The sequence below is a fragment of the Mercenaria mercenaria genome, chromosome 2 (assembly GCF_021730395.1).
Source record: "Mercenaria mercenaria strain notata chromosome 2, MADL_Memer_1, whole genome shotgun sequence".
Taxonomy (NCBI): domain Eukaryota; kingdom Metazoa; phylum Mollusca; class Bivalvia; order Venerida; family Veneridae; genus Mercenaria; species Mercenaria mercenaria.
The window spans coordinates 50,900,859-50,926,484 of record NC_069362.1 but is presented as its reverse complement, the minus strand read 5'-3'; the positions used below and the strand labels follow the sequence as shown (position 1 = coordinate 50,926,484).

Here is a 25,626-nt window from a genome sequence, read left to right as displayed (position 1 = left end):
TGTGCAACAAGCTTTTAATAATTCACACCCACTGAATTCACAGAGGAAATACAATATGAACGATTGCAGACATAGATAAGTAATACAGGGTAAATAAACTGAGTATTTATACTCATTTTTTATATAGAATGTATTTCTGGTTTTGTTTTTTTTTCATCTAAGAATTATCTGACAGATGGAACACTCCCTGCACTTTTTCATATACTGGGTGTATTTAAATAGCCATAAAAGTAGCTATATCCATGTATGAAAAAAAGCGCAAAGTGAGCTCAAGCTATTTATATAATATGAGCTACATTATTAAACAAGAATGCAAAAATGATTTATTCTGCTTGTTCAAAACTGGTGAAGAAATTATGTTTTCACAGCAGCACATTTTGCTAAATCAAAGGCACATAACTCTTTGATAAATCTGTCCTATCTGACCTATAAATAGCAGACATCTGACTAGTTGAATGTTCTCTAATTTTTCTAGCAGTTTCAATTTATCCAGGAACAACACCTGTTAGCATATCAGCAAAACAGGCTAAATATAAAATTCAATTTACCAGTATCAATTTAACTTCACAAAAAACTAAAGTTCCTGAATGAAAACATTCTATCATCCCAGCAATTATGGCCATGTTTTATGTTCTTCTGAATTTACTTTCATCCATCAAGAAAAAACTTCCTCAGAATGAACATTATTACAACTCAATTATTTGTGTGTTTTTTTTTTAGTTTCAGTGTTCCAGTAGAGACAGATACGGTTACCACAAGGTCTGCATCAGGCAGGTGGTCGATCTTTTAGTAAGTGTAGAAAAAGAGAATATTGTTTCTTTTTATCTGCAATCAACTTAACCACTAACTTGTAAAAAGTTACTTCCCACACAATTTTAATGATATATTTTCTAAAATACTTCTATGCAAAAAAGGTATAATTATAAAATGAAACAATTCGGTGGAAAACTTTTTGCTAGCACTTTTTTCTATTATTTATTATTTCTAAAAATCAAAAAAGAGTTCCAAACTGATGCAGAACAATTTACCAAGAGGCTAGTATATAATAATGATATTTGCATTTTCACTTGTGTAATGTCTTTTCTTTTTCACATTTTCACTTACATAATATCATAATTATCATGTGTAAATATAGGAGATGCAACACATACGTGATAATTCTATTATTTATTCCAACTATTCTTCTTATATCTGATGTTTACGTTCTAAATTATACTTCTGATTGTTTATAATATTATCAACCTGTCATTAATCATTCTAAAGAAAATAATGTAATTGTATTTTAGGAGTATATACAATTACCCTCTGTTTTTGTAATAAAACAATAATAAGAGAAATATAATTTTTTTTAAATTTACATGGAGTCTGCATTAATCTATCGTATCAATCATCTTTGTAGTTATGACGTTCATAAAAAGGAAGACAGATGAAGAACTAAGAAAACATTTAGTTAAAGGTTAAACCCATGTAGTCAAACTGGCTACAGCTAATAATAATATTTCCTCCATTTTGAAAAAAACAAAACAAACATATATCATAAATCTGTATTTAAGTGCACTCCTTACAGAAAGACTCTTACAGTGAATGTTTCCCCGGAAATGCTTATCAGATGTTGCATGCTCATCTCATAATCTGAATGGCTTTAAAATAAAAAAGTTAGCCATTTGTATTAAATTTTTGGCACACTTCCCTTGCAATTTGTAATATATATTATAATATACCAGTATATCAGTATTAAACTTTTTGGTGATGTTGACACACTGATGTATTGTATTCACATGCTATTGAACCGTTCTGACAATCCATCGCCCCAAGTGAAAGCCTTGATCGGCCACTGATAATGCACACAACCCCCATTCTTTTATGCCAGGAAAGAGCCATCTTGTTATCTTGATGGTAAAAGTCTGATTAAAACTGAAAAATGAAATTTGTTTTAATTCTGTTACATGAAAAAAATAACATTTCAACTAATGTTTCTTAAATTTTGAGAAAAACAGTCTCGTTGCATCGAGATCCTTGCAGACATGGAGTCAAGAGCTGGAGGTACGGCTAATTAAATTCATTATAATTCTAAAAACTTCAGAACTATTAATAATCAAGATGCTCAGGGAAAGTTGATTGCATTTAAATTCTAAAATATGGTGGCTAGACAATCTTCTAAAACAAACCAACATCTCCTTACGTTTGTTGAAAAAGTCATGATTAAAGATTACAAGATGAGTAATTGCAACAGAGTAAAAAAAAAAAAACAGCAAAATAGCCAAACCCTGTAAATTATGTATACTTGAGAGAATAGAGTATTTAAGTGCATTTTGCAAATTGTATGGCAACATAATGCACTGTTGAGACCCAAATGTTAAATAAGTAAATCAGTAAGTCTGAGAAAAGATATCAGGAACCAGTCTATAGTTAAAATAATGAAATGATTGAATCTGGTTGTCACAACAAATAATGATATAGTTGAATGGACGCTAAAACACAACTTCTTTTCCAACTGGGATGTTTGAAACATCAGCCAAGTAAACGTAATTGGAAAAGAAAACATGTTTGCATGCAGTTTACAAAAAAAAACAAAAAAACAAGAGCTGTCTCCATAGGATGACACATGCCCCCGATGGCACTTTGAATGAATAGTTATGGCCGATGTTAGAGTTTAGGACCTTTGACCTACGGAGCTGGGTCTTGCGTGCGACACGTCGTCTTACTGTGTCACACATTCATGCGTAGTTATTTTAAAATCCATGCATGAATGACAAAGATATGGACCGGACACGCCCATCAATGCACTATCATGAAAAATGACCTTTAACGTCTAAGTGTGACCTTGACCTTTGAGCTACGGACCTGGGTCTTGTGCACGACACGTCGTCTTACTGTGGTACACATTCATGCCAAGTTATTTGAAAATCCATCCATCGATGACAAAGATATGGACCGGACACGCCCATCAATGCACTATCCTTTAACGTCTAAGTGTGACCTTGACCTTTGAGCTACGGACCTGGGTCTTGCGAGCGACACGTCGTCTTACTGTGGTACACATTCATGCCAAGTTATTTGAAAATCCATCCATGGATGACAAAGATATGGACCGGACACGCCCATCAATGCACTATCCTTTAAAGTCTAAGTGTGACCTTGACCTTTGAGCTACGGACCTGGGTCTTGCGCGCAACACGTCGTCTTACTGTGGTACACATTCATGCCAAGTTATTTGAAAATCCATTCATCGATGACAAAGATATGGACCGGACACGCCCATCAATGCACTATCCTTTAATGTCTAAGTGTGACCTTGACCTTTGAGCTACGGACCTGGGTCTTGCACGCGACACGTCGTCTTACTGTGGTACACATTCATGCCAAGTTATTTGAAAATCCATCCATCGATGACAAAGATATGGACCGGACACAAATTGCGGACAGACTGACAGACCGACAGACCGACAGACAGTTCAAAAACTATATGCCTCCCTTCGGGGGCATAAAAACGTTAAAAATGTAGTACAGATGTGAAATTTTCTGCTATAAGAAAAACACATCAATTTTACCATGATCTCTCAATTTGTAAAAACAAATTGCTCATAATCTAAGTCTGCTAAAATACTATGATAGAAGTCAGAAACCAGTATACAAAAGTGAAAAGTATTTTGTCTCAAAAACCTTGCTTGATTACATAAAAAAAAAAAAATGCAGAGATATACATGGAGAGACGGCATGATGTACATAGTGTCTCTACTGGGTTCCCTTCATATTTTTTTCTGTTTCGTATTATATAATCGCCTATACTTGCCAGAATAAAACGTCATTCCTGTCAGAGATTATTTTCAGGTTCGGGGGGAAAAAAATCTGCGGAATGGTAACAGATAGAGGGTAACAAATTTTTACATAATGTAAGACACTGATATTTAACAGATTTAATCAGTGTATATTAACAGTGAGTACAAAATATAAGTAAAACAGTGCATAAAAATGAGTACCTCGGTTGTAACTGGCACAAATCGCATCTATAACAACCGTGGCTGTAATATGATGCGAAAAACTACTTAAAACAAATTATTAACTTCATGTGTGTTCCAGTTTTCTCCATTTTTTTTAAATGAAATAAAAGATAACACAAGGTATATACAAGATTTCTATCTGTAACAGTTTTCAGTTTGACTTGTATCTGACATGAAGGTATTTCAAACAAATCTATCAGTTTTTATATTTTCTAAAAGTTTCATTGCTTCAGGATTTATCAATTCCCTCTTTAATGTCTGATTATCTGCTATCAGAGACAATGTGTGTGTGAGAGAGAGAGAGAGAGAGAGAGAGAGTGAGAGATTCAAACTGGCTTTGCTCCATTACAAACTTTTCTGGTGAATTAAAATGAGTGGAAAAATATTAGCAATAATGCATAGGGATTATTTTTAATGTATTGAGTGAACATTTTAAATCCAACCTTCATTCTTTTGGAACAAAAATGTCTACCTATATTTCATAAAACTATTTAATTTGAAAAATAAGCCAAAGAAACCCAAAAACCACTCTGAATGAAATTATAGTTACTGATCTTTCAATAAAATAAATGATAGAGAAAGAATTGATCAAAATAACTATAAAGCAAAATAAATTTAGAACAGTTGGTTTTCTTAGGATAATTAAACACTGCAGTATCTTTACTCTCTGCAATGGATTGAGAAGTATTCATTTATCTTTTGCAATTTTCCCTATTTCTATTTCAGTACATATTTATCAGACACCGGCAGACAGCCTGACAATTCCTGTCAATTGAAGAAACATTCAGCAACATATCAGAACATTATTCTTAAGTCCAGGAATTTAGAAAAACACAAAAGTTCAAATCAAGCATGCCTAGGGAGATAAGTGTCTAAACACAGAACCAGGCACAGCAGTGGCTTGGGAATTAGAAGATCATTCAAAGGTCACTGGAAAATGATATATTATATTTTGCCAACAGTGTTATAATATCTGTTGATTATATATGGACAAGTCAAGAGTTAAGTATACAAAACTTTAATTTTATTTGTATGTAATAAGTTTCCCTATATGACAGCTTCAAGAACACTGTATTAATAAGTGGTGGGTAATTTTAACATCAAGGCTATGGTCAGACAAGGATATGTATTGTATAGGGACTATTTGGCTGTAGTGATTTTGTCTGTATAAATTATTGTTCTGGCTATTCATTTGAACAAAACTAGTGGATTTCAAACTAGAGATTTAATAAAGTGGAAGTTGTTTTTCTTCGCCTCAGTACAAGAAAGCTTAGCAACATTTTATGCTTAGGCTATGAATTTGTTTGGTGGGATTTAATTCAACAATCACCTTGATTTCATAATTCACCAAACTTTGTCTTTCACAAGTTTTAATTCACAGACTTTCTATACATGAATAAAATAAAAAGAACCGAAATTGATGCTCGATATAATGCTGGTCAACCATATTTAAGCAACGTTTTCACTGTTCACATCTTCTTTCAGTGATTTATTCAAGGAACCAAAAGGCCTATTATATAGTGTCAGATCCCTATTACAAATGTATGTTTTATTGATTTTCATTAAATTTTATAATTACTACCCCAAGTACCCTTTAATGTAAAATTATTCATAAAGCTGAGTATGCATTTTTGTTTCAATATTTTACATTTGCTTTGACAGACTTTGGGATAGTTGAACAATATGAACCAAAAGACAGGTTTTAAAATGATGTCTTTCTTCTGAATACATTTATTTTTTTCTTGATTGCACCACCAAGATGTGCAAAGGGAGGTAATATTATTTTTGAAACTTGCATTTCTGATGAATTTCAGGTAATTCATAGTTGTTAATGCAAATCTTTAACAAATATAATGCATCAGGTCTTATATTTGTATCATTTATTAGGTGAAATGTGTTCATCAAATATATGCTTTTGCTATCATACCTCTACCTTGGTTGGACAGCCTGAGGATAGGAAAATCAAGTTCACCACCAATGACCACAAACATAATGTACTAAGCACTAAGTGAACACAAATAAGTCTAAATAATGAGATGCTGATGTTTCAATCAAGGGGATTTTGACCGTCCACCCCCTCCTCTCCCGTTTCAATCAAATCCTTTACTTGACCAAAATCCGACTATCCAACTTTAACATCTTCTGCTATGACAGAAATTGGAAAAACAATGTCAATGCATCACAAGATTCAAGCATTAGGAAGATGTATAGCACAGACATATTTCACACATTTTCAAACTTTTTGAAACAAACAGGAATAATTGATTTCATTTCCCAACACTTGAAACCATGCCGTGAGCCTCCCTGTCTTAGACAAAGCCAGTAATCAGCAAATACATGTAGACAGTTTCTCATTTTATTCCAGAAAACAGACACAAGATAAACTAAAGTGCCATAAACAACCAAATACATTAGGTCTGTTCCTGGAACAATGAAACAGCCAAGAGTGGTCAAGTGGAATTCAAAAGGGTGAAGCCTACTTGAGCAGGCCATAAACTTTGTTGCTCATTAACATGAAATATACAAGCTGACATGTCGATTTGTCTTCTGTCAGTTTCTAGGTATGGTCAAGCAGGCCGGGTGCAAAGAGCACTGATTTTATGGCAAAAAGGCATTTTTATGGGAAATCTACAGAAGATCCTAGTTCAAGATTTGTCTTGGACTCAAAGTGTCACAAAATCATAAAAAATTGTTATTGCAAATAAATACCATGGCAGAAAAAAAAAGGCTTTCTGCAGAGATTATCTAGGACATTTAATTGCGAATTTTTATAGCAACATTTTCCAAGGAGCTAGCTAGACAGGTTACCACAAACACATGCCACAAGGTGAAGACGTTGGTAATAAAGTTGGAAGTGTCAGCTAGAAGTGAAAAATGCTTTTCTTTTTTCAGAATATAAACTGAAATGGTAAAATCTACAAAATAGAAGAGAGAGAAAATTTAAGCTATTCTTTGAATATACAGACATATTACAAAGTGTGTATAACAGAATTTCAGACATCAAATTATTTTGTAGCTGTCATACCATAAATATTGATCTACGTCTTTGCCAAACAAAAAAAACCTGAATTTTCTAACTCATCAATTACAAAAACAGTTTTGAAATGCAAGGGACAGCATTTTAAACAAGCTGTCTTCGATTCTTAAATATTTACCCAACCCTCTTTCAAACGTCACGCAATCTGGTGAATGTAGTCATTTTAACAGTACACTTGAGATATATGGAATAAATATCTTTGTTTAACTGGTCTTTAAACTGAAAATAAATTGAGCGGCGCCATGAGAAAACCGACATAGTGCGTTTGCGACCAGCATGGATCCAGACCAGCCTGCGCATCCGCGCAGTCTGGTCAGGATCCATGCTGTTTGCTAATGGTTTCTCTAATTGCAATAGGCTTTGAAAGTGAACAGCATGGATCCTGACCAGACTGTGCGGATGCGCAGGCTGGTATGGATCCATGCTGGTCGCAAACGCACTATGTTGGTTTTCTCATGGCGCCGCTCAATTATTCTTTCAGACAGATGCAGGGAAACCATTAATTCAACAAATCTGTACAACTGTCTACCTTGTTTCCTTTAAAGGGGTATAATTTATATATATATATATATATATATATATATATATATAAAGAAAAAATAAACAACATTACATGAGTAACATTATATTTGCCTACCGGTTTCGTTTATACTCATCAGGGCAAATAAAACAATATGGCGTCAATAAAATGACGTCATTTTATTGACGCCATATTGTTTTATTTGCCCTGATGAGTATAAACGAAACCGGTAGGCAAATATAATGTTACTCATGTAATGTTGTTTATTTTTTCTTTATAATATACTTGATCCGGTACAAACTTTTACATTTTTTTTATATATATATATATATATATATATATATATATATATATATATATATATATATATATATATATATCAGTATAATATAAGTATATACTTCATGAGTATCATTTAAAATATAATTATTATTTTTATATTAACATCACATTTCTATACAGTTTTGCACAATTTACATACTTTACAAGTCATGCTGTACATGTTTTTTTTTTGTTTTTTTTTTGTAACTTACTGACTCACTAATTTCTTTAGCCTGTTTACTGTTACAATTACTAATCAAAGCACTTTCTTAATTTCAAACAAAAATTTACATAAATCTGGAGGCTTGCCCCTTTAACTATAAACAAACGAAAACAATCCATAAGAAATTTCCGGTTTGCCATTTTTCAATCGCTTTATTAACAAACTCGATACACGTCTCAAAAACCGTCATCAATAGAAAAGAATTTTCGAATGGAAATTATCTCCACTTCAATACAGTCAATTGAGTACAATATTATTTTTTCTTGCTTTGCAAGGGGCATCATTTTCTTTAATGGCCACTCTTCTCTGTTATTTGTGATTTCCTATTGATTTAAACAAACTTCCCAAATCATGAAATTGCCTCGAAATGGTTTAATGAATGACAGAATTGCCCGGAGATAGAACGTCTTTGCCTGATGTCAATTTGATGATTTCTGTATCGGTAAATGCAATTTCATCCAATATTGTCTAAATGAGAATGCTTCATTGCAATATACTCCAGCCGAGGAAATTGAAATACGTGTTTTTTACGGTAATGTCACAAACTTGTGGAAACAATATGTCTATATGAGAGAGAAAGTCTGTTACAAAGGTACACTGTACATTGCTGAATAACTACAGTAAGTTGCAATTTCTGGTTGTACTAAGGGTGTCCAGCAGTTGAAGGAATAGATGCACTTGTTGTTTCAGTTTAATTATGGCTCGATCATGCATAGTTCAAGACTACATATTATACATTCTCATTACGGACTTGCGCTGACAAAATTCCATGACTTTTTTTTTACATTTCTATGACATTTTAAACTACAATGCTTCCATTTACAAAAGCAGTGTGTTGGTCAAATCAAACCATCATAAATTATTGAACATGTCTGATTTAGTAACACATTTATGATTGCATTTATCGAAATAGCACATTACTAAGTTACCTTTTGAAGAAAATAGTTCAAAATACTGCTTGTTTTTTTTTTATCATTTACTTCATTAAGTAGGTAATTTGAAATTTAAGACTTTAAAGAATTGAGCCATGCCATGAGAAAACCAACATAGTGGGTTTGCGACCAGCATGGATCCAGACCAGCCTGCGCATCCGCGCAGTCTGGTCAAGATCCATGCTTTTCGCTAACAGTTTCTCCAATTCCAATAGGCTTTAAAAGCGAACAGCATGGATCCTGACCAGACTGCGCGGATGCGCAGGCTGGTCTGGATCCATGCTGGTCGCAAACCCACTATGTTGGTTTTCTCATGGCATGGCTCATTTGTAAAAATCTACAGAATCTCTTGTGGCTGCTAGATTTCTAGAATCTTGTTGTGTCATGGCCACAAGATATCTAACCCTTGGCTAAAGATGGACTCTCGTTCCCATGAGATAAAGAAAAACATACACTAAGTCTTATTAACTCATATGTAAAGAGTCTGCTTCAGTTTCTGTCTCACGGCAATGAGATACTAACTTGTGGCCACAAAAAACTAACTTTTGGGAACAAGATAATACTATCTCATGGTCACAAGTTAGTTATCTCGGGGCCATACAGATATGAAAACTCATGGTAATGAGATACTATCTTATGGCCACAAGATACTATCTCATTCCATTAGTATCTGATGGCCAAGAGATAAAAAAACGTATACTTGTCACATTACAGCTTCTGTAAAATCAACAGTTTTGAAATTCAATTTTCTAGAATGACTTTTAATGAACTAAAACCTATAGAAAAATTGAGTTTGAAGTTTGCACTTAGTGTTAACAAATATTGTAGAACTCATTCATCCCTGTAATATAAATATGGTACTTTATTCAAATATGACAACTACATTGTGTGTATAATACTTGCATGAAATGATTATAATCTAAGGGAAGTAACTCAAAAACATTTCATTTCACAAGATGATTGAACATTATCGCATGGCAAGAATTTTAATGAAATTGACATAACCGCAAAATATGACATCGGCAGACAATTTTCATGGAATTTCAATCATTGGAGAGGAAATTGTTTTGAGAAGAGCTCTATTTATGGGGCTTGGCCATGATACCGTTTTGTGAAAATGCAAACTATTTTCAGAAAAGTCTTTGTATAGTGTTGGTAATAGATCATTTTATTGTAAAATGTTCATTATAAAAGGTTTTAAATTATTCATTAAGTGTTAATTACAACAAACTGGGAAAAAACAAAAGATGATGTAACTGTCAATGTTTATAAAAGAGGCATTTAACATGCATTAATAGCGATCCAAGTGGGAACTATAGAATTAAACCGGCAATGAAAAAAAAGAAACGCAAGCCATAAAAAATAATTCCTTTGTCTGTTTTTTTTTATTGCTGGAAGCATCCTACTACAAAAATGTTCATTCCCATTATTGCAAACAGCAGAGAGGATGCGAATAAATACAATTAAAACATGTTATGTTTGTGCTAAATATTTTGAATAATTTGTTTTATTTCATTTTGAACTATTTGATTTACACTTTGCTGCCCATCAAACTAGTACTGAATATGGCCAAATCTGTGATTCATTTAGTTAAAACTTGCATATTCGGATTATAACAACATATGGAGCAGACATTGAGAATAAAATTCTAGTTAATACAAATATTAATACAGCTGCAGTCAGGTTGATTAAAACTGTTGAAAATCTTTAATAGTTTTAACTTAATTTATACTGCAATTACAAAGTCATGAGAAAAACATTTAAATTGATTTCATTAATCAAATCAAGCCCTTGAAAATTAGATATCTTTTTTCACCAAAAGTGTAAAAATTTCAACACCAAATCTAAACTCCCCTATGAAATTTACCAGCATGGAGATGTCACATGACCTATCAGCTGACACCACATGTGACAGGTCAGGTGATCAAATTTGAAAGAACAATGGCCGTCATGAAAGCACTTGACAAACTAATTGAGACAGGCACTTTGGGATGCTGGAGAGTACTTGAGTCGTAATAATATCTCAGAGGAATATCAAAATAAGGGAAAAGTGCCTCTGAAATAATGTGTTAAAACAATACCAGCCTGTCTGAATATCGCAGTGTATGGGTTGAAAATAAAACCTTTTGGGAGAAGAAAAAAAAAAAGGTTCCAGACTAATGTCAATATGACTGCTTTTGAATGCGCTGCACTTCCTTTCTCACAATTTCAGAGAGGAACTTTTCAAGGAATTTGCATTAAGACAAATCTTAGTGTGGCATACTTTCTTGTCTTAAAGAATCACAATGCTCAACACACAGTATAAGTTGAAGCTGAGACTCTAAACAACAAAACTCTAGTTCGTTCAAAACTTTTGACAAAATTTAGAAATGACATGATAGATCTTGGACAGACAGAATGAGGAAATTGCTTTTGGGGAATATAGTCCCTACCTTGAAAAACTTAAAAATGCTCAAGTTTTCATGCCCCCCCTTCAAAAAAGAGGGGATATATGGTTTTGCTCAGTGTCTTTCTGTCTTTCCATTGGCAGACCATTTGGTTTCTGATTAACTGCAGAATGCTTGGTATCACAACAGTCAACTTCATACGATGGCTGCCTGTGGTCAGCAGATGACATCTAATTTTGGGGGGAAATCAGGAGGATAAAGTCAAGGTCACAGTTACCTTGAGATTGAAAATGGTTTTTACTCAGTAACTAACTAGACATGTACATTGATGCTCCCACACACTGTGGCCAGGGCCCACACTGGGCTGAAAGAAGTTGGAGCCACCTTTTTTCTCGGGAACGGTAGGGAGGGTGCTGGAGAGGTTTCCCTTCGCGCGGCGCGTTGAAAATTTTTGTTACTTCACATAAGCAAATGGTGATATTCTAGCTATATAGGGGGACTTTTGAATGAAAGTGGGTATACCTCTAAAGCAAGTTTTGTATTTTAAAATGTTGTTGGATGTTTGAAGCAACCTGTCTGAAATATTTTTCCATTCTTTTTGTTGTGGGCCTACTATGTAAATGCATGGCCTGGGGGCTGTGTTTTTGGTGCTCTGTGCTTCCGAGAAATCTACCCTGATACAGGATTACATTTCAAATCCATTCCTAACTTTTAAAGACATTCAAAAAACTTGGCAAACACCTTTATTAATTACTTACTAAGATCACAGACACGGGTCCAGTGTATTTTTTTTCGGATTAATATAAAAAAAAACACCTTTTTTCACAGAAATATGCACAAGGATTTTCTATTTTTATACCTACTGACCTAGTTTTTGAACGCACATGACCCAGCTTCAAACTTGCCCTAGATATCATCAAGATGAACATTCAGACCAACTTTCATACAGATCCCATGAAAAGTATGGCCTCTAGAGAGGTCACAAAAAAAAAAAGATGACAAAAATCCGGTCACAGTGTCGTGTATGATATTGTGACCGGATTTTTTGTCATCATTTTTTTTTTTTCATTTGACTAACATATAAAAAGTATATTTGTGTGAAAAAAAAAAGGATTTTTATATTAAACAAAAAATACACTGGACGCGTGCCTGTGACTAAGATACTGTCTGACGGTGGCGACAACGTTAAACAAGAGGACCATGATGGTCCTGAATCGCTCACCTCTTCCCACATGACCCAGTTTTGAGTACCGTAGATACCCGTGTATAATGCGCACCCGTGTATAATGCGCACCCCCGATCTTAGTCCAAAATCCTGGGGGAAAAAAAAAAAAAAAAAAAAAAAAAAATTTTTGGTCAATTTTGAGGTGGATGGAAAACGAAAGTAGAGTTTACATCGACACCGGTAATAAATTTTATCTCCACGGCGGAGAGCAGCATCGGTCTCACGGTACTATCGATTTTTGTTTTCTCGAAAATAAAACCAGTAAATTACTGTTATATTTGTTGTTTTACCTTTTTTAATTCACTATTTTGAATAAATAAATAGCAGCTGATTCAATATTTCGGAATGGTATCTTTCAAAATGACATGAGCTTCTCAATTTAAACTGATAACAAAAGGTGTGATAGTCTTTTTGTCACGATCATAAAGCCAGTAATTACCGGCAATCAACGTGTCACCTCGTGTCAATTATGTTGTTCACAGTTTGATCTCGGTTAAAGATAATTCTCGATCTTTAATTAGTAACATAATTTTTGTGATTTATAAACATTTCTTTCGTCAAAATACTTTTAAATTTATATGAAATTAATTTTGTTTGAAAGAAAATAAACAATTCGATCTCTTACGGAACGTAACGGCAATCTTAGATTTTAGCGGAGACAGTAAGCGCGGGGAGTAGTTTCCCTTTACCAAAATGGCGAACATCGGTAACAAACTTGTTTTGAAGTTGGAAAATTGTCTATACCTGTGTATTATGCGCACCCACGATTCGGGGGTGGTCCCGGGGGTCAAAAAACTGCGCATTATACATGGGTATCTACGGTATGACGTCGTTTTTTCTATTATTTGACATAGTGACCTAGTTTTTGAGCTCATGCGACCCAGTTTTGAACTTGACCTAGATATTATCAAGATAAAAATTCTGACCAATTTTCATGAAGATCCATTGAAAAATATGGTCTCTAGAGAGGTCACAATGTTTTTCTATTATTTGACCTATTGACCTAGTTTTCGAAGGTACGTGACCCTGTTTTATAATTTACCTAGATATCACCAAGGTGAACATTCTCACTAATTTTCATGAAGATCTCATGAAAAATATGGCCTCTAGAGAGGTCACAAGGATTTTCTATTTTTATACCTACTGACCTAGTTTTTGAACGCACATGACCCAGTTTCAAACTTGACCTAGATATCATCAAGATGAACATTCAGACCAACTTTCATACCGATCCCATGAAAAGTATGGCCTCTAGAGAGGTCACAAGTTTTTTTTATTATTTGACCTACTGACCTAGTTTTTTAAGGCACGTGACCCAGTTTCAAACTTGACCTAGATATCATCAAGGTGAACATTCTGACCAAATTTCATGAAGATCCATTCAAGGGTATGGCCTCTAGAGAGGTCACAAGGTTTTTCTATTTCAAGACCTACTGACCTAGTTTTTGATCGCAGTTGACCCAGTTTCAAACTTGACCTATATATCATCAAGATAAACATTCAGACCAACTTTCATACAGATCCCATGAAAAATATGGCCTCTAGAGTGGTCACAACGTTTTTTCATTATTTGACCTACTGACGTATTTTTTGAAGGCACGTGACCCACTTCTGAACTTGACCTAGATATCATCAAGATGAACATTCTGACCAATTTTTATGGAGATCAATTCATAAGTATGGCCTCTAGAGAGGTCACAAGGTTTTTCTATTTTTAGACCTACTGACCTAGTTTTTGACCGCACATGACCCTGTTTCGAATTTGACCTAGATATCATCAAGACGAACATTCAGACCAACTTTCATACAGATCCCATGAAAAATATGGCCTCTAGAGAGGTCACAAGGTTTTTCTAATATTTGACCTACTGACCTAGTTTTTGAAGGTACGTGACCCATTTTCGAACTTGACCTAGATATCATCAAGATGAACATTCTGATCCCACAAAAAATGTGACCTCTAGAGTGGTCACAAGCAAAAGTTTACGGATGCACGCACGCACGCACGCATGGACGACGGATGCCGCGCGATCACAAAAGCTCACCTTGTCACTTTGTGACAGGTGAGCTAAAAATTCATCAAACCGTTCATTATTTTGCCGATTTATTTATTAATTATTTGATCCATGGAAATTAAAGGCATCAATCATTTAATCTGCCGTAATGACAACAAAATAAAAAGATTATTTTAACCCGATAATCGGTTGCTAATTGATTGCAAATTGCATCTTCTCGCGTGTCAAGATGTTTATTACACATTGTTATATGTAAAGTAAATGCAGACTGGGTAGTACTATCCCGAAATAAGTTAATTTTATAAGGTAATATTATCGGAACCAGTCAACTGTTTTTTAACATAATTTCTCGGAGGTTACGATTTAGAACGTCTGAAACAAATTACGAACATTTTTTCATTTTCGCCACTCACGATTTTTCTTCACCACTTTCATCGCAGATTCACCAAATGGCTCGAGTGGCGAACGACAGCGTGGGCCCTGCTGTGGCGTCTTCGAATTGCAAAGTTTTTAAGTTCAGGCCATCTTCACATGAAGGATGTTGGACTAAAAGTTTGAAGCAAATTGTATTCAGATAAGGTTGTGCATCTGAGCAACTTTGAATCCATTCCTTCAAAAAGTGTATGAGGAGTTGAACACACCAAAGTTCTTCACTATGGCTTATTTTGTGAAATTAAGAAAGGACCATAATTCTGATAAAAAATAAATAAGAAAAAAAGTCCATTATTTATGGCCATCTTCACATGGAGGTCCTTCATTTGTGGAACTTTCAAGCATATACTTTCAATAGTGTTTGAGGAGTTGGACACACAAGATTTTTCTCTATATTCTATACAGCAGAACTATCAAAGGGCCATAACTGTGTTAAAAATAGTCACAGAAAAAAAATCCTTCCTTTAAGGTCATCTGCACATCACACTATTAAAGTTTGAAGCAAATCAGGCTAATAGTATGGGAGGAGTTTGACACAAGATGTATGGACAGCAGCAATGCTATATGCCCCCAACATAAATGTTTGGCTTATATAATCAAACTTCACAAGATGACTGCCTGTGGTTAGTAGATAACCCCACTATATAGTGGTCAGTAAGTCAAATTTTAGTCAAGATTACAGTGATGTCTCAAGTAAAAACAGTCTCAGCTCAATAATTAGAGAATGCTTTGGCTGTCAACAATCTTAGGACTTCTGCCTACAGTAAATAGATGACCCTTGATGTTTTCAGGTTATCTGGTCAGAGATCAAGGTCACAATGTACAATATTGCTTTTCCACTTATCTCAGACATTGGGACAAACAGCTCTTGCTTGCTTTTTCAAATCTTAGGTACAAAGACTGACTTCTAATAAAGAGGAGTGCTAAAGTGCAATAAATGAACAGTTATTTTAGATAACCTACAAATGCGATGCTATATGACCATTTCACAGATGTGGCAATAAATGACCAATCTCTTTAAAATTATTCACAGATGTGGCAATAAATGACCAATCTCTTTAAAATTATTCATAGATGTGGCAATAAATGACCAATCTCTTTAAAATTATTCACAGATGTGGCAATAAATGACCAATCTCTTAAAAATTATTCATAGATGTGGCAATAAATGACCAGTCTCTTTAAATCATCTACAGATTTGGCAACAAATGTGGCAGAAGTGACAATAAATTAATAGTCCCATTGAAGTATCTATAAATGTGGCAACAAATGACAAATCTTTTTAAATCACATCTACAAATGTGTCAATTAATAACCAATCTTTTTAAATCAAAGATCACAAGAAATGGTGTAGCCCTCTCATAACCTTTCATGATGTAAGCTTTCTGGAGTATATATAAAGATGCTGTGAAAAAACATACTCGGCATCATGTGCAAGGTTCCCTACATCATACATATAACTGTGGTTTGTTTGAAGCAAAACATTAATGGTAAATAGTTCTTAATCCTGAAAAAATTAGGCAAAGGTGATTTTAGGGCAGAATTTTTACTGCCATAAATGTCTCTTAACTAAATCATTAATGGAGCAACTTTGACTTGGATGAAAATTTTCATAATTTTTTGTTCAAAAGAGCAGGAAAATGTGTAATTAAAACCTAAGTTTTCAAAATATTATGAAATGTACCATGCAGTGCAAAAGATTTATAAATAAAGACATGAAGATGTAAGCAGCTGCTTTTTATAGGGCAAGAAATTATGATGATGCAGAACTCATCTAGGTAGAATTAAAATTGGATTCCGGCAAATCCCAAGATACAGTAACTGATTCCAATTTATTTTCATTTTATGGTCATATGCCATTATAATGGTTACTGTGGAATGTTAAAATTGCAAAATACTGCATTAACCTTGAATTTAACTACTTGCAACTAATGTCATTTATTTCATTCTCATATCTTTGTTTCAAATTGTGTTTATTCAATATATTAAATGATCTTGAAATGTTTTTTGTTTTATAGTATCATTGCCAATTATATAAAAAGAGAGAATTTGAAAAACAATTAAATCTGTGTTTTATAAGATTCATCTGTTAAATTTCCAATTTCTGTAAGTTCACAATCATTAAAATCAGGGCAACTTGATACCATTTAACAATAAGCATACCATAGCCTTGTGGGGTAAAATCAGGGCAACTTGATACCATTTAACAATAAGCATACCATAGCCTAGTGGGGGTAAAATCAGGGCAACTTGATACCATTTAACAATAAGCATACCATAGCCTAGTGGGGGTAAAATCAGGGCAACTTGATACCATTTAACAATAAGCATACCATAGCCTAGTGGGGGTAAAATCAGGGCAACTTGATACCATTTAACAATAAGCATACCATAGCCTAGTGGGGGTAAAATCAGGGCAACCTGATACCATTTAACAATAAGCATACCATAGCCTAGTGGGGGTAAAATCAGGGCAACCTGATACCATTTAACAATAAGCATACCATAGCCTAGTGGGGGTAAAATCAGGGCAACTTGATACCATTTAACAATAAGCATACCATAGCCTAGTGGGGGTAAAATCAGGGCAACTTGATACCATTTAACAATAAGCATACCATAGCCTAGTGGGGTAAAATCAGGGCAACTTGATACCATTTAACAATAAGCATACCATAGCCTAGTGGGGTTTCTTTGATTTTTAAAGCGCTATACTGCAATACCTTAAACTGTATAGACTATAAGAAATACTCCTGACATAATTGATACCATTTAACAGTAATCAATGTACCTACACCTATTCTGAGTGACAACCTCTTCACAAAGACCAATTTTTCAATTCCTAAAGGGGTGGTCCTTCAAGACACATTTGACTAAACTTTTCACATGTAACAATAAGTCACAGTCCCAAGACTGGGACAAGTTTGATACAATTCAACAACTGCAAATGTCTAAATGAACAAGACATAATTTGCTCACCTGAGGAGGACCATAACCATTTGACCCTTCTTCTAATCAAGTTTGGGGAACATCCAAGTGAACCATTTCATCAAACTTGAGATAAGTCTATGCCAGTATGTCACAAACCATATTTGATGTTGTTCTGACTATTGTCCTCTCAGGAAATGTTCAAGAAGTCTATGCCAGTATGTCACAAACCATATTTGATGTTATTCTGACTTTTGTCCTCTCAGGAAATGTTCAAGATATTAAGGTAAAACTGTCGGCAACGGATGCCAGTCAGTCTACCATTACCAACATCTAACCATGGACTTTTGATTCAAGTGAGCTAAAAAGTACATTCTTTTGATTCTAAAGCCATACACCAATTCCAAAAGAATTGAAGAGAAACATTTTTACTCATAATCTATCTTCATTTTAACAAATGACAGTAATATTCTAAAATTGAGAAACCGTGCCGTGTTTCGTACACATACATCATTCTAAACTAGATTCTGGGAAAATGTATGAGTTTTTTACCAATTCAAGAATCGAACTCATATTTATTTCATAGTTGTACCAATTACAAACTATTATCTTTCAAGTCATGTTGTGGAAGAGTCGATCAGTAAATTGCATTTTGTAGTATGCTCACAAGAAATGCGTTTTTACAGAGCCGATTACGCAACCAATTAGGAAATTACATGTCAAGTTTGTATCCTGCAATCAAGTACTTTTCATGTTTCTACAGAAATTTAGGACAATATAACAGCAACGACTCTGGCATTTCATTTTCTGCTTTTCAGTTAGGAGACATATTTTTTATCTGAAATTATTTTCTTTCTAGAACAGCTTTATAATACGACAGTAATACTACAAGCATAAAATAGTCCTATTCTAGCAGTTAAATGTGTGAAATTTACATGGAGATACCACTGAAAACATACTAGTACTTGCTTTATTAGTATGAACAAGTATGAATTACCATACATTACACAAGAAAATATTTCTATTTTAAGCACATAATTCCTTAGAAATGTACTTAACCTTTAGCCTGCTGGCGGCAATTGGTTTTGCCTTTGCGACCACTGCAGACCAGGATCAGCCTGCACATCCATGCAGGCTGATCATGGTCTGCACTGTTCGCTATTCAGCCAGTAAATTTTCAGTGAACACCCCTTTGAATAATAAGAGGAACTACTCAGCAGTCCATTTTAGAGCTTAACTGCATCATATTGTTTTACTGTTCGTAAAATGTATAAAAAAACAGTGATCAACTTTTCCTTTCCATAGTTATCAAATCTCCTTTATAGGCTTTAGAACAATGGGATGTCACTGTAACTTTCACAAGATCCTGATTTCTGAGAAAATTATATTGTTACATTCACAAATAAGATGACATTTTCTTTCCCCTCAAAGTTCATGCAAGGTTTCTTTTCCACCCCTTTTTATAATAAAATCAATTACCCATTGTCTTTAATTAAGCAAAACATCAATTTAAAGTAAATTCATTATCAGTACCAATTCTATACGATACATGGTGTTTTTCTTGATTACATTAATTTATGTGCAGGCAATCAGTTTAAATTCTCTTTTGTTAAAACTGGTAATTACACAGAAAGAAATCATTAACTCAAACACATCGTGTGATATCACATTACAGATTTTGAAAGACAGACTGCACAGGCAAAATGCACTAACAATGAAAATGTCGGCAAAGCTGCGACATCCCAGAAGACTCAAGTTGCGAGAATGAGGGATGAAGCCTCAAGCTGCTGTCATATTTTTGGTCCCGGTAGATTTTTCATGTTTCTTTTTTGATTTGATAAAGAGATGCCTTAGTGACACTCTGATGAAATGGTGACAATGCTATTGATGAAATAATGTAATGAAATCTTCAAAATTTAAAAAATTAACAATATTTAAAAGGCGGCATATTGCTCGAGGACTTTCTGGAATGCGTGGTTCCATGAGAAATATTCGTATTTTAGGGCCCCCTCACGCCAAATTTTCATCTTTAATTTTCACTGGTTTTGATGCAAATAGCAATAGTGTTAAAAATAAAAAAGTTGAATTAGAATTAGAAAATTTTAATTGTTTTGACAACAGAGTCATACAGTGTTATAGGAAGATTTTGCAAGAATAGTCTGCAATTCATCTTGAAATAAAGCAATAAACTGTATGTCTCTAAGAATATTAAAATAAGAAATGTCACAGTCCAGAACAAGATTCAAGCTATTCTTTCATAGTTTCAGGGCAATCTTTTTTACTATGGTCATTTTCAAACGTTTTGAAAAGAAGCATATTTAAAATTTGTAAAACATTATGTAGACTGTTGATTTTGTACATAATTTCAAAAGCATCACATACGCTTTACTCCATTAGAAACACTGTTTTGGCACTGTGCAAGGATAACATGTGAATTTCATAATATCAAATAAGTTTTTATTAAAAGCCTTTTTTACAAAATTAATGCAGTGAAATCACTGAATTCCGTAGACATGAAATTTTGAGGTTTTGGTCAAAATAGCAATTTCCAAAGAGCTATAAAAAATAAATAGATTGGCAACTTGAAAGGCATATAGAGCAAATCTCGTCAACCTCCCGTGACAAAAAAACGAGATCTCGTAAGAATCGTTTACCGGAAGTGGCGCTTTATCCATGCGCCATTTTGTATGCGAAAGCAATAATTCATCGGTAAAATAATTAACACCGTATGACCATGCTTCTTTCGATGGCAAAAAAAACGTGTACTTCGTGTCTTAAGACCATTTCACATTTTGTTTTAGAAGCTAACGTGTATTTTAAATGTAGTTTTAAAGGTACAAATTGTAACTCCATGCTCGCCGATGTTTGTTTTTAGTAAGATAACGCCGAATCACGCTCTGACACGAGCTCACGCGAGATTACAGCCAGTTGCCATTCTATGTATTTTATACTTCTTTGCAATTTCTTGGGAATAAAAATTGTGAATTTTGTCCTATAACATAAAATAGATGGGAATTTTACCGCTTCATTGGGATTAAAATTCATGGATTCACTCAACCATGAAATCCGAGACAATTAGTCCTCAACAAAATTCAATGACTTCTCAGTATTTTTTCACAATTTAAAAAAACAAACAAAAAAAACTTCATTTTACCACAAACTGTGTGAATAATTAGCTTTAAAGTTAAGTGAAATCCTCAGAAAACTAACAAAATGTCTGGAAAAAAACTATATGTCAGAATTTTGAGATTTATATTCATTGTTACTGAAAATACACTGTTTAAACAAAATAAATTTGAAAACTAAAAGACAGCACATATCACAACACGACATTCTCTATGGCAAGAATATGACTGTGTTTGACATATAAAATAAGCCACAGCAGCCAAGCCTACCACAGTAGTAATAAACCTGTCATCTTTCTCAATATAGTGTCTTAGGAAAGTATCAAATTTAAACAGTATTTGAATATTTAAAGGCATTTCATATTCCACGAAAACAGATACCAAAATTACGCTAAAATTTCCTCAGTTCAATCAAAGGAAATGAGCTATGGTAATAAGACAAAACACGAAATGCCGCTTATGAAAATATCAGGGAAACATAAAGGAGACTGCAAGTGTATGGATAATTAAACACATCAATTTTTTGACAGCTGTAATGGAAACGGCCTCGGAAATAGTGTCAATGGTGAAACAACTTTGGCATAATCATGAAAGACAAATTTCTTTGTACGATTCAATTTTGATTAAATTTATTCAATAATTTCCTTTGGGTAGCATATGATATGGTTCCATGTTGAAAAGCGTGGTACGAGCGAAGTGCAATCTTTGTATGGAGAAATGTCGGCACATTGGATGTCAATCTGCCATTATTGCTGCAGATATGAGAAAAGGAAATTGCATTTTTTGTCAAATGTGCGATCTCAGTAACAGATTTCAATTGAAATTTTTTCTTCTTTGAAAAAAAATCAAAATTGCTTTCCCAGGAAATCCTTTGAAGAAATAAGAATGAAGTATTTGTCCATTTTTTACAAATTTTGATAGGCACGTCTCAACACTTATGAAAAGACGTTGTTGTTGTATGATAAATTGTACAATATTTCACACGCTAATCACGCAAGTTACAACGCTTGTCTACAAGCTCAAATTCTGTTAGAAATAAATCTTAATTAAGGGGAACAGCGAGGAAATTATGTTTTTCTTGAAAATCCTTTTCTCAAAAGATATTTTAAGTGAATCAAGAAGTCTGTTATTAAAAGAATGAAGATGTTCATATAACATTGATTTTTATGTGATGATAAAATTATTCTGCCACTGTTATTCTGCTGTAAATCATATTTTAGTGGTTGCTTGGAATTTATCATTTCGCAATTATAGCCACGACTAAAGTACATTCACCTGACTGGATATAACTGATGTTGCGAATATTTTTAATCCAGACACATAAAGAATAAAAGTACAGTCAACTGACTGGATGTAACTGATTTCGTGAATATTTTTAATCCAGACACATAAAGAATAAAAAAAGATTATGTAAGACACTGCAAACAAAATTCATAAAAAAACTAGAGCTGCTTTTGAGAAAAGCGAATGTCTCCCACAACTGCCTAATCATCTAAATACAAGTCAGTCTTTATATACTGTTTACTCACTACACTTCAAGGGCCAGAACTCCAAAATGCCTGGACCGATTTGGCTAGTTATCGAACTTGGCCGAGGTCTTATGGTCAAACACATATTGTTCAAGTTTGGTGAAGATCGGATGAGAAATGTTTGACTTAGAGTGCGGACAAGCTTTGTGACAGACAGACACACACACACAGACAGACTGGAGTAAATCAATAAGTCTCCCATACCACTGTGTGGTGGGAGACATAATTAACTCAGGTTTTTTTTTTTCAACCAGACACATCAGTATACTACATCACAATCTTGCGTCTTAATAATTGTATGTCTAAATCAGGACCTCAAGCTCAATAAATAGTTGTAGTTCTTTTTTCATTTTAAATCATCATAAGAAGAATGTCATTTTACATATGCCTTTGTATTTATGCGACAACCTTCAATCACTGTTTAAGTCAGTGGAATAAATTTTTGTTCAGTTCTGTCTTGAATATCTCCAACTTCAGAATACAGATATAATATACATACTGACAGATTTCATCTGGAAAATAAAGATAATCAAGCATTTCAGGTTTATAGTGTAAAATGAGCTCATCCTAGAGCAGTCGGTGATGGTGCAGTCTATCCTATTGCTTACACTACTTCTTACCTTAGCTGGGGCAACGTCATCCTTTAATCTGGAGGTTACTGACGCGAATGTTGATGAAAGATGATGGTAGCGAGACTGGAATGGTTTCTCCTTCACTTGGTAATGGTTGGGACCTGGCAATTCAGGTGCTTCTTTCTGTGCAATATTGTTCACACGCACAGAAGTGGTACCAAACACACCACGTCTGGTACTTTCTATGTAAGCTTTCCGCATGCTTTCGGAGCCCATGCCAGTAATGTTGTAGGAGCCAGGACCTGTAACAGAAAAACAGCACTGAAGTCATGAAATAGTTAAGGAATCTAACAACAAAAAGAAAACAGCCATTTTACTTCGAAGCAGAAACACAAATCCTACTGTACCTGTATACACAGTGTAACATCACTTTTTTGTGCAACAATGGCCCCTCTAATGGGACTTTGAGTGATTGGCATCTTTTGGCATCTTTCTGTATTATACAATAGTGAGATAATCTAAACTTGAACTCACACATAGGAATTGATATGGTGTGACTCCATGCTCAACAATCATTAGTTATAGAAGGCAATATGTAAGGTCAATACATAATGATTGCAAAGTTACCATTCTGTTAAGGCCAGTCAGCAGAAAACCATAGTGTCTCCATTCAACTTGAAGACATTTTTTAAAAATGATCATGTGAGTAACCAAACTGCTTCAACTGCTTTTTTTAATTACAGCAACAAGGACTAGAATCAACAGACATTACAAATACAGTCTGAGGTCCGGCACTATGAGTATGACAAATTCCTAAGGAATGCTAGATCAGACAATATAATTACATGTAAAAGACATGCTAATAACGGTCATAAACCGTCAACTGACACAATAATTAAAGGAATGATACTGACTTCTATTATTTTTATGATCTAGTCAGAGAACTTCATTATGACCAAAAAAGTCTCCCCTTTCCATAGTGTCATTACCATACTCATTCCATTTATTATCTTTAATTCAAGGGATTACAGGGGGTTTCTGGGTAATTAATATGTACATTAGCCTAGTAAATGGACTAATCTTTGATAAAAAATGTGAAAAAAATGAGAAAAGTTGAAAAAGGAGGGGCCGGGGACAGCTTATGAAGTTCAGAACAAAATACTACAGCTTAAATAAAGACGGCAAGCATTTAAAAAAATACTACCGTGATCAGTCTCTGTCTGTGATTTCTATAACCTTTTCTATAACTTTCAGCCTGCTAAATTTCTAAAATGGACAGGTTCATCATTTTATTTGGACAGTACCATTTATTATTCAAAGTGGTGTCCAATGAAAAAGTGAACTGATGCAGGCTGATCTTTGTCTGCACTGGTCATGAAGCCAGAATCACTTGCCACCAGCAGGCTAAAGGCTAAATATGCAGATTTATTTACTGTTTCAATGAATATATCTTGGTCTTTTAGTTTCTGATAAGATCATAAGAAGCATAAAATCATGATAGCTTATCATTGTCTTCTACCTTTTATTTTAATCAACTGTCCGGTATGTAGCTATTTTCAAAACAACTCCTTGAAATTTATTTTCAGACCAATGAACTTTTACAGACAATTTCTATCTGGTAAACCAACAGACTAAGAGGCACTGGACCCTCTTGAAAAACTTCATTTTTGAACCATATTTTTATTGGAATATTTTAATAAAAAATATGAATTTTGATACATTTCTGAACAATTCAAGCCTGTAATGTTTAAAAGAAACTGACACAGCTTTTCCCTTTAGGCACCATGACTTCACTCTGCCAGAAAATTGCAGATAAAATTGTCATTCAGAAAAGACAATTATTAATGAAACTTGAAGAGTTGAAAGTAGCAACATTAACATCACTTTATCTGATTCATTACAGGGATCATGATCCCTTTTGAAATTGACATGAACAGTTTTGCAAATTAATTGATGAAGTTTTTGTTCTTTCAACAACAGTAGTCACTTACTGACCACTTTCATGGTCAAACTGGCAGAAAATCAGATTGTCACCCATGCACATTTGATAAACTACTTTTCACAGCAGATAAGATTCAAATCTTGCTAGTCCTAAAACTTTTATTCACCTCAATGATTTCTTAAGAACCCAAAGGAAACAAGCTCTTCCCTGGGGAGGTGAGGACATAAAATTAAGCTGATTTGAAACATAATCTATAGTTGACTTTGACACATTGTATTGGAGAAAAGCTGCTTGGACATGGTTATCAGCTGAGCAAACAAATAAATTTCAATTCAGAGAGGGGGGTAATACTACAGATGTTGCAGCCATTTTGAGCTATGGAAAATAAAATTGACAAGAAAGTTGTGATTTATCTCCAGGAAAGGACAGAAATGCTG

The 25,626-nt window shown here is 34.1% G+C and overlaps 1 protein-coding gene across 1 annotated transcript in view; it reads right to left on the bottom strand.

Moving 5' to 3' along the window:
* Positions 1–25,626, bottom strand: part of LOC123563943 (sperm-tail PG-rich repeat-containing protein 2-like) — a 201,017-nt gene that overhangs the window by 149,405 nt on the left and 25,986 nt on the right. Inside the window, exon 9 of the mRNA XM_045357122.2 lies at positions 23,296–23,549. Coding sequence (XP_045213057.2) covers positions 23,296–23,549 — 254 coding nt within the window. The remainder of the gene's footprint in view (positions 1–23,295; positions 23,550–25,626) is intronic.